This window comes from Melanostigma gelatinosum (genome assembly GCF_949748355.1).
Source record: "Melanostigma gelatinosum genome assembly, chromosome: 6".
NCBI classification, from domain to species: Eukaryota; Metazoa; Chordata; class Actinopteri; order Perciformes; family Zoarcidae; genus Melanostigma; species Melanostigma gelatinosum.
In genome coordinates this window covers 16,655,475-16,665,577 of record NC_136639.1, presented here as the reverse complement: position 1 = coordinate 16,665,577, position 10,103 = coordinate 16,655,475, and the positions used below count along the sequence as shown (strand labels likewise).

Here is a 10,103-nt window from a genome sequence, read left to right as displayed (position 1 = left end):
ACGTGTGCGTTTGAATTCAAGTGAAGCCCCTCCGCCAAGGAGGTCTTGTTTTTATTTAAAAAGAGGGATGTGTCTGTTTAAGAAAGAGAGGGCGAGAGTAAGAAAGGAAGGGAGGGGGCAGAAGAGAGAGAGAGGGAGAGAGAGGGGGGGGGGGTGATGAGATCATTTTCTGGGCCTGGATGAATCAGCTTTTCTGTCAGTAAAGAGAAGAAGAAATAGAGAGAGAGAGAGAATCCAGCACTCTATTAATCCACACGAACAACCGTCCACAGTGAATGGGAAGTACTTTAAGATGTCAGCTGTAGGTTTTTCCAGAGCTCATTTAGAGGGCTGTAAATAAAAAATACTAAAACACAGACGTGAGACATCTTCTAATGTACAGAGCTGTGAGCTGTTGGTCAGTGTGTTTCATCAGCTTTTTATAGTGAAGAAAAAGTTGTTCGGTAACTTTAAATAGAAGATACTGCAAAGGACGCAACATACTCTCACCACATTCTTTAGACAGAATCCTACCGGCAGGATTATCTAGTGGTAACCCAATAGGTGTATGAAAAGAAACATCGGATAGTTTTAATGGCCATATGTCGACCAGATGTCAAAAATGTGCGCCAAAGATACACATCTGTGATCAATAACAGCACTTACATCAACTTGATTGCCTTTTAGAGAATGCTGCTGAATAAAATGAAAAAAATATAGCAATGAGGCCAAAGCCTGACGGCAGTCAAGATGGGACACTTTGAGTAAAGTTAAACAAAAACAAAAGACAGAAGAAAGGAAATAAGGAAAAAATTTATTTGAGGTATTTCTGTTTTAGATTTGATACCGGCATTAAAATCGGCTCCTTGTGTTTCGTGTCTGTGGCTGTCGGTTTACAATAGTATTGCTGTTTATTGGAGCATTAAGTCATGGAAAGCAAAATAAGTTAGTTTCTGTTAAGACAGTAACTTAAATATTAAGGTTAAAATTAAATAAAATCAGTGATAAGAAAAGGCTCGAGGCCCTTTACACTACTGTTTAGTCAGGTCAGTCTTGTTTTAACAAGTAGAAGGTGTAGTTAATGCAAAGCACCAGAAACCAGGCCCAGCCCGTACATCTGTCACAACTGCAGCACTCAAGTTTCAGTTCAAACTGCTCCAGCTATTGGCAACCAAAGTAACAGCAGCAGCCAGTTAGACCTGCATGTGCTCCATCTACAGACAAGGAATGAACAGTAGAATGAAACAAAATGTAAAGCATTACTTTGGGTATTAAACTGTCAGCCGACGCCCTCAAAAAATATTACCCTTAAGTGTTCTTCGGGATATGGCAATAGACTCATAAATCATTTTTCAGGTTTCTCAATACAAGTCTATGACCATGTGGGGTTTTTCTTCTTCAGGCATCCTTAAATGCATCTACATTTAGGCCTCTTGTGAGAGTGATGAAGTTTGATTCTTCTAAAAGTTATCACAGAACTGAGAGGAATTTAGTTTATACGATAACCAAATCTAAATCATCTGTGGTGGACCGAGTCCTGACCGGGTCATGTGCCGTACATGACTGCTGTCATAATCTCTACAGCTCGTAAAAACATAAATGTGACTTATGAAACTAACAGTTTACAAGCGACTGCATGAATGATTCCCCTGCATGACGCGACTTTCTGAAGTTAAAATAAAGGACACAACTCAAAAACATCAAATCAGTAAAATTTTATTTCCCAAATGTGTCATCATACAATAGCCAGGTATGGGAAAGATGAAGCAGTTATGTTAACGAATGGAAAAAAGCATTATACAACACTGTCAAATCTAATCAGCACGTTTAAAAAAAAAAAGCAACAAAATAAACATGCACAATACAAGATGCGGCATAAACATGGCTAAAATAAAAAATGGAAACAGGAGTTGAATGAAACTGCACAGGATGTTTATAAGCAGCTCTATAAGCATTGACATATGGAATCATAAATTAAAAATTATCTTTAAAAATCAAATTCCACAAGAGGAACAGTCAAGCTCTTCAATAGGGTCGCTCTCTGCGCTCCTGGCGATGGTCCCTAAAAAACAAGAAACCAGAACAGTAGTAAGTGAACATATTTGCAGGGTCAGGTTTTGACAATAAATTCAGGTCACAGATTTGCATTCATCTGCTTTTTCCAATGGCTTACATTAAGATCCTTGAATTCCTCACTGGAAGAAAAAAGAAAAAAGAAGAAAAAAAAAAAAATGCAAGAAAACATGATGGCGAGTCTTAATCCTACCTCATATCCATCTTTCCACCTGGTGGGCCCATTCCTCTTCCCCCTCTGCCACCCATTCGGTCCATGGGTGGTCCTCCACGCCCGGCTCCACGGAAACCTCCCCTATCCATTCCCCCCCGTCCTCTGAATCCACCGCGGTCGCCTCCCCAACCTCCACGGAAACCTCCAGGACCACCTGGGCCTCCGGCTCCTGCCGGCCCACCACGGTCCATCCCTCTGCCTCCACGCATCCCCATTCCACCTCTGCCTCTGTCACCGCCGGGGGGGAAAGGAGGGCCACCGCCCAACCCTTCTGGTTTGGGGGCTTTGCACTGGTTACACTCCATCCTCCAGGCAAAGTTCTGGTTGCCGCAACCCCTGTGGACACATTTAATAAATTGTAAACCAATCTTTGATACAAAAACAGACACTGCACTATGAAGTAATACATACGGGTTAGGACACTCCCAGTCCCCAGCTCTCTGTTGCATGTTGCCTCCTGTGGGTCCACCTCTGCCCATACCACGAGGACCACCACGTGGGACGAACCCGCCGCGGTCTCCTCCACGGTTCATCATACCTGATAAGAAAATGACAAAAAAACGTTTTAATCATGAGCATATTCCCCTCGCTTTGATATACTTTTCTGTTGTCTCCAGCTTTGATACACTGCAGTTTCTGCAAGTTTTTCATGACGCAAGTCTAACACAAACAAATACCGCTGACATTTACCTCCACGACCCATCATGCCATCTCTCATGGGCATACCACCCCTCATTCCACCCATCATGGGCTTGCGACGTGCCATCGACACCTTAAGCCTTCGGCTTTGGAACTCCTTTCCTACAATTCAAGATTAAAAAAAACAATTCACAAGTTATATTACTTGAAGGAGTGTTACCAGTTTAGATTTATGCATTAGGTATTCTGTCCACAGCCAGTAAAATGTACCATCAAAATGCTCCACAGCTGCTTTGGCACAGATTGGCTCCTCGTAGGAAAGGGTGGCATCTCCCTTGGGCTTTCCTGAGTCCTTGTCTGTGTAAATGTTGATAGCAGGCTGGCCAAGTCTGCGGTTAATCTTGACACACAAAGAAAAGTACAGTTAGTTCCCACATTAGTTCCGCTTACGGAAATCTGTTAAGTGAAGAGCTATGCTTACCCTGATGGGGCCAACATGTTTAAAGAACTCAGCCATCTCCTCCAGGGTAGCCTTCTCAGTCAGTCCCGTGATGTAGATTGTGCTGTTTTCAGAGTCATCCTGCTCTTCAGGTCGTCCTGCAACAAATACACAAAAATGTAAATGCGCAGCAAAACAATTTCCCCCAATACCACGTCAACAAGAAGTATTCTGTATATGAGGGAGTAATGTATGTGTGTGTGTGTGTGTGGTGGTGTGTGTGTGTGTGTGTGTGGGGGGGGGGGGGGGGACGACTAATAACATGACTACTCACCCGGTTCACGCTCATCGCTGTTCATTGGTCCTGTAGTCCATTTGAGGGGGGAAAGAAACAGATTGAGAAAAGTCAGTGTGTGACACCTGAAGAGTACTACAAAAGATAACCCAGACTCTCCCTTATATAGATGCTGCCGGCCATATTGGGGAAGTTGAAAATGGCACCTTATGGTACACCACAATTCCCACAAGTGATATATTGAATTGAAAATAGAACACCTCAGACCCTTTGGCAAATAACTGTGTGTCATTTGAAAAGCCTCAAAGACCAGTAAGAAATCCTCAAAAAAAACCTGGACTCCGGCTCGTGAGATTTGTTAAAAAGCAGTAACACACATTTGAGTGGAAATTTGTCTTTAACCTGTCAAACTCATCGTCAAACCATAAGCAGTGACTGAATTATACCAAGTACCCCAGCGAATATGGTCTCAGGCAGCGAAAAAAAGAAAAATCCAATATTTTCAGATATGTTCATGTAGATAAATTTTGCATCCCACAATGTAAGACACATCAATACTCGAAGCATATTTGCTCAAAAAGTTTAAGGCTTTGAAAGGACTAACCAGTGTAATACTCGTTAACTTACCACCAGGCTTACTGAAGCCACCTCTGTCTCCAGCGCTGCTATGGGGAATAAATGGAGATATGAAGGCGACTTCCCTTTTACAGCCACTTCCATGGCTCGAGCAAAGTGGCTTGATTGAGGGAGTAATCAAAACATTCTAACTAGCCCAACAGCAGCTAAGAATATCCCCAAAATTATAAAAACACAATCGACTTGAGGGGATAAAAGTATTAACTAGGTGCCATTCCTTAGCTAGCCGAGTACAACTTCAGTGACAGTTTTGAGTAGCGGATACATTTGTGCAAAATTATACTAACGATTAACATTTTTTTCACAGCCTTTGAAAATGTGACAAAACCCAAACAACTGTACACAGGTACAAATATTTCAGATGCATCGATGGCACAGTTGTTCCTAGAAACAAGCCGGCACCCAAATAAAATGAGTTCTTACAAATGGTTACAGCTGCCGCGGATACATGTAAAAGATAAACAATGCATCTGGAATTTGACAAGATGGAGGTGATTACATTCACCAGGTAATAATGATAAAAAGAAAAATACAATTATACAATTGTTCAAAACACCAAAAATATATTCTTTACAGTGTTTACCAGGGTTACGTTAAATCAAATACACAGACTTTCATGTTAATTCAAATACCCATCATGCTTATAAAAACCACCATCCTCAGTTGTAGAAAAAAGGCAGACCCCGAATCTTTGTTTTAGCTCCCTCCTGCTGCTTAAGCTGGCGGCTCTGCACTGAGTACAGATACTTTTTAGAGAATAGATGGGTTTAAATGGCTCTCACTGTTACCTGCACGGTATAAATGTGACAAAGCATGTTAAAAAGTGATCAAAAGAATGTGATCAAACATTTGTATTCCAAACCACAAAAACAATTTCAAACATTTCAAAATGACATGATGTGCCCACTCCCCCCAGAACACACAAATACACCTGTGCAAAGCTAAATTACAATTTAACTATGAAAATGTATTCATGTATTTAGGGTTGTATTCCTATTTATGCAATTTGTTAATACTTTCTTATTAACCTCTACTTTGGCAACACTGTACAGTTGTTTGATTAGAGTGCTGTATCATAGAACAATATATGCCTAAAAACTGTTTGTGTGTGTGTGTGTTAGCTGCACCAAATCCAGAAGAAAGAAGTCATGCAGAACTCTTATTATTTAAAAAGTTGTTTCGACTAGTGTACCAGAAAAGTACATACCAAGTTCTTTAAAGAAACGTACCCTTCCAGACCCAAAACTGAATGTTCACGAGTTGAAAAAAGGGTTCTTTCCCAAAAACCAAATCCTAAAATTGGAAACTTGTCGTGTCAAAGATCTATATTGGCAATTCAAAAATAGTTCAAAAAAGTTTTTCAGATTTTAGTTTTACAGCCAAAACAATGTGCAACCTCTGTTCACCTCCACACCCCCGGCCTCTCTCTTGGTAACCCTTTAAAGTCATGCTCAGGGCAGCTGATTGATTTGGGGTCAAACCATGTTTGGCTGCAGAGTACAGAAACATATGTGCATGGGACAAACTGCTCAAATGTCAAATCTGCACCGAGAGCAAAGTTGATGAGGGTACCAGAGTAATAAATGTGTCACGGCCCGGCTCAATTGAGTTCTAACTCCACTACCAGGAGGGATACACACCTCAATACATTAGAAGTAGAACCCGAATGCCGGTTCTTGTAGTACGGCTGAGATTAGTCTGGATCCCACTAGACCAAAACCCATTGACTGAACGCACCCGCACTAAGACAATCACTAGAGCATGCCTACAATATGGTTATAATCTAATATACTGCGTATCTTCATGTCTTGTAATATAACCAGACGAGTTTTGTTTTTTCCTCCAACTACGTCACGGTGTGACACCACAAACCGCTGCCAGTACATGTCTGTCAAATAACAGCAGCGGATGTGTTCGAAAATTAAGCGCGATTTTTACATTATTTGCTCTCAACATTTTGACCATACTGCAAGTCTACAGTTTACCAATTCCTTTTTAGCTTGGATGGATATTGAGACATTAACAAAAAATGTTTTTAAAAGATCCGAGAGCTTGGTATCAAGTGATAATTCTGGTCGTCTTTTATGACCAATGTGTGCTACAAGCAGAAAATTGACTCAGAAAATTGAGTAAAAGTCGTTCATTGTATCTTGTTTTTAAGTCTTGCAGTACCATTAGCATATTTGACTCTGCTATTTGTGCAGTGCAATTTTTCTTTTACTTCACCGGGCCAGTCAAATGAGGACAAACGTGTGTTACCAGCGATAGCCTCGTAAAACCCAACCATAACCTGATAACACCATTGAATGTATCCGCAAGTAAAAAGGGGCGAAAAACCTTAATAGGAAATATATGGACCCAAATATAGCACTCAAAAATGAGTTTTTGAAATGCTGCAGAATTTACTGCATGAGACCAGCGTCCATTTATAAAAGTTATGTTGTACGGTGTTCCAGGACACGACACAGTTTAGTTAAGTGTTGTGATAATGGAATCACAACAATTGGGGGAAAGAAATCTGCATGATGTATCCAACCGCTAATTGCATTTTAGTATTTGTAAGTGTGTCACTATAAAGCAAATGATGCACCAAAGTGGGAAAGTGGTTTAAAAGGGTGCTGGTGATCGTGAGTGTTTGAACTTTCCTCAAGGAAACCCATGATAATTCTGATGTGTATGTAAGATATAGTTGCAATAAGATTCTATCACATTACCTGACCAAGCATGAAGTAATCCCAAAACTTTTTGATATGACTCATAATCAAATGATGTCCTAGGATTTAAGCTGTTCAACCTAAATGTTTCTGCACAGGTCTCTGATCAACTTTGATTTAAAAACAAAAACAAAAAAAGGGGAAAACCTTTCTTACCTTTGGCAAAATTAGAGGCAGGGCTGAGAGAAACTGGGTGAGAATAGCAACAATGAATGCCAATGTTTGCATGGACTACATCTTCCATCTAGGCCCTTAGGCTTTAAAAGGGAAACCCATCATTTATCAGCATTAACTGCTGATAAATCACGACCACCTCATAGTATAAGAGAAAAAAGGTGGCATAAATTATTGGAATGCTACTTTGGGTTTTTCCAACTGTTTCCGATGACCCTCGTCTCAGCCCTGCCCCTAGTGGCCACAGGAACTGCAGAGTTAAAATACATGTGAGGTTGAGTGCTCAGGAAAGACACTTACCCCATGCCACGGCCCATGCCTCCACGGCCACGGTGCATCATTCCACCGCGATCAAAGCCATCCCTGCTAGGGCCCCGACTTTCCCCTGACCCAGAGTACCTTGAAGACTCAGAGCCAGAGTAACCAGAACCTCCACTCTGGCCATCCTGTCTGTAATTACCTACACGAGGAGCACAAATAGATCAACATATGTTTTACAGACATTAAGATGAACTGTATCAACAATGATCAGAAGCAGCTGTTAGGCAAGGTTGAGCAGGCTTACTGTAATGGTTGGACTGGTTGTAACTGGGAGGTCCACCTTGCTGACTGTACTGGTTGGCTGCAGGCTGACTATAGGAACTAGAAGTCTGAGGAGGGTAAGCAGGAGGAGCCTGTGTCTGCTGCTGGGTCGGCTGCTGGTACCCCTGCTGGCCGTAGCTGGCCTGCTGGGCCTGGTAGCCAGATTGTTGCTGGCCATATGCTGCTGGCTGGGAGTAGCTACTTTGGCTGTAACTGGCGGGCTGGCTGCTAGCATTGTAACTGATCGAAGCAAACAAAGACAGGGCATTGAGTTAAACGATGAGCATGTCCTTGAGGAATTCATGTATTTGGTTTCAAGCTGAGGGGTACATACCTCTGTGGTGCAGTGGGAGCCGCCTGCTGGCCATAACCAGGGTAGGCAGACTGGGCAGTATAGCCTGGCTGAGAGCCGTAAGATTGGGAGGCCGCTGGTGCAGCAGCAGCAGGAGTACTGTCATAACCACTGGCTCCATAGCTCTGGGTTGACTGGGAGTAGGTATTAGTGGCAGACTGGGCAGCAGGATAGCCAGCTGTGGGGGAAAAGAAGAAAAAAAATGTGTCTTAGTGTGTGATAAATATAAAGTTCAAATTTGAGGGAATTTCTGAAACAACATTAGGATCAATTAGACATTAAGGGTAGTCTTTCAAACAAACACTAAGCTACAGACAACAATGGTCAATTCAAATCTTCAGAATTCAATGTCTGTATGCATTTACCATTGAACACCAGATTTGTAGCATTGCATGCACTAATGCATGTTTAAAACAGATGTCACTTTGTCCCGTATTTGCTTTTGGCAACATTTTGTTTTGTTCCCGCCCAGTGCATCTAATTCTAAGCAAAACCACATAACATTTGTCACATTTGTTTAAAGAACCGACCTGCTGCAGGCTGGGCGTATGAGGATCCATACTGTTGTTGCTGCTGCTGCTGCTGCTGCTGAGTGTAGCCTCCAGCGGCAGGTGTTGTCTGAGTGTAACTGCTGTCAGCAGCAGCAGGTTGGGCATATGATCCATAACTCTGTTGACCATAGCTCTGCTGAAAAAAATAAAATAAAATAGGACATGCTTCAGCTGCTAGGTAGAATAAACATTAACAATAAGACTCAAGTCTAATTAGTTCATGCTTCAATAAGACCAACATTGATCATTATACACATACTGCTTCCTCTTCCCATTTTACCCCCATTAACTGTTGCAAGCCAGGTGTGTGCTGTAGTTTGTATTCATATATTTAATCAACAAATTCAGTCTTTAAAATAATCCATGAAGTTAAAATTACAACTATCACAATAACAAAAGTGAGGGTGAGCTACAGTCAGTTGCTTTTCCAAACATGTTAAATCTCACCTGTGCAGATTGTCCATAGCTTTGTGAGGGCTGGGCAGCATAAGCTGCATACCTGGAAAACACAAATGGACGTTTTAGGACGACAGTACCACTGAGTAGAAGCATTGCATTCAATGACTTGAAATAGTTCCTGAAGGTGCTTACCCTTGCTGAGCAGTGGTCTGACTGTAGGTGCTGTAATCTGCTAAAGAAAAGTAACACGTTTGTTAGCTAACGACTGATTGTTCGAACAAAACTGTATTTGCGCGCGACCAGCGATGCTAATGCTAGCAGCACGCGACACCGAACCTTCGTTAGGACGCCATTCAACGACGCCGATGTAGGTTAAGACATTCATCGAACAGGGCGGCGCTTCAAAACGTACATATAGGAATTATCGGCACACGCATTCAAAATATTTCGATACATTGGTAATCTGGCGGCCATTATCTACTTCAGTATGCAGAAATGTTAAACCCATCCGGTTGAAAATACCTCAGCGCCTCGATAAGCTAACATGACTTACTAGGCCTTGTGGCTAGCGTTAGCGCGAGCTAACGCTAAATAATATTTGAAGCTATACAAGCCGAAAAAATGAATTATGCCAGCAAAATCTATTTTACAATAAACCAAACCCCTTAGTTGCATAAGTTAAATAACAGATATTCATCAAAATACGCATAACAATTCTCTACTCACCCGGAGCCGACGCCATTTTAATGTGCCTTTAGAAGACGACTGGACGAGTCTGGTTGCTGGAGAAATGTAACTCTCTTTGCAGGAAACACAAATCTCGCGATAAATACGAGCTATCGCGTGAACAGCGACCAATTCCTTGAATAATCACTTTCACAGCCTACAATATTAAAACATAGTTTGATGAATTTCAAAAATAAAAAAACAACTTACTGGCCTATAATATACTATACTACTATGGTAATATATTAAAGTAGAAAAGCATGTCGGTGCTGACAAGGTGAGAATGTTTATAAAATCATGTAAAAGATTATAAAGTTATTTCACCTTCAA

The 10,103-nt window shown here is 41.5% G+C and overlaps 1 protein-coding gene across 5 annotated transcripts; it reads right to left on the bottom strand.

Moving 5' to 3' along the window:
• Positions 1 to 1,679: 1,679 nt before the first annotated feature.
• Positions 1,680 to 9,836, bottom strand: ewsr1b (EWS RNA-binding protein 1b). 5 transcript variants are annotated; one of them, XM_079270386.1, is made up of 15 exons: positions 9,774 to 9,836; positions 9,240 to 9,279; positions 9,096 to 9,147; positions 8,628 to 8,784; positions 8,080 to 8,275; positions 7,729 to 7,985; positions 7,464 to 7,623; positions 4,267 to 4,304; positions 3,679 to 3,708; positions 3,387 to 3,502; positions 3,176 to 3,305; positions 2,957 to 3,067; positions 2,678 to 2,804; positions 2,246 to 2,602; positions 1,680 to 2,041 (listed from the first exon to the last, which is right to left on the bottom strand). In XM_079270386.1, exons 1-15 carry the CDS (start codon positions 9,787 to 9,789, stop codon positions 2,005 to 2,007), a joined length of 1,824 nt encoding a protein of 607 aa, XP_079126512.1. In that variant the 5' UTR covers positions 9,790 to 9,836; the 3' UTR covers positions 1,680 to 2,004. The 5 variants fall into 5 exon arrangements, with proteins under 5 accessions (XP_079126512.1, XP_079126513.1, XP_079126515.1 ...); XM_079270387.1 differs by having other exon boundaries at positions 4,267 to 4,301; XM_079270389.1 differs by having other exon boundaries at positions 8,628 to 8,781; positions 9,774 to 9,825.
• Positions 9,837 to 10,103: the final 267 nt, after the last annotated feature.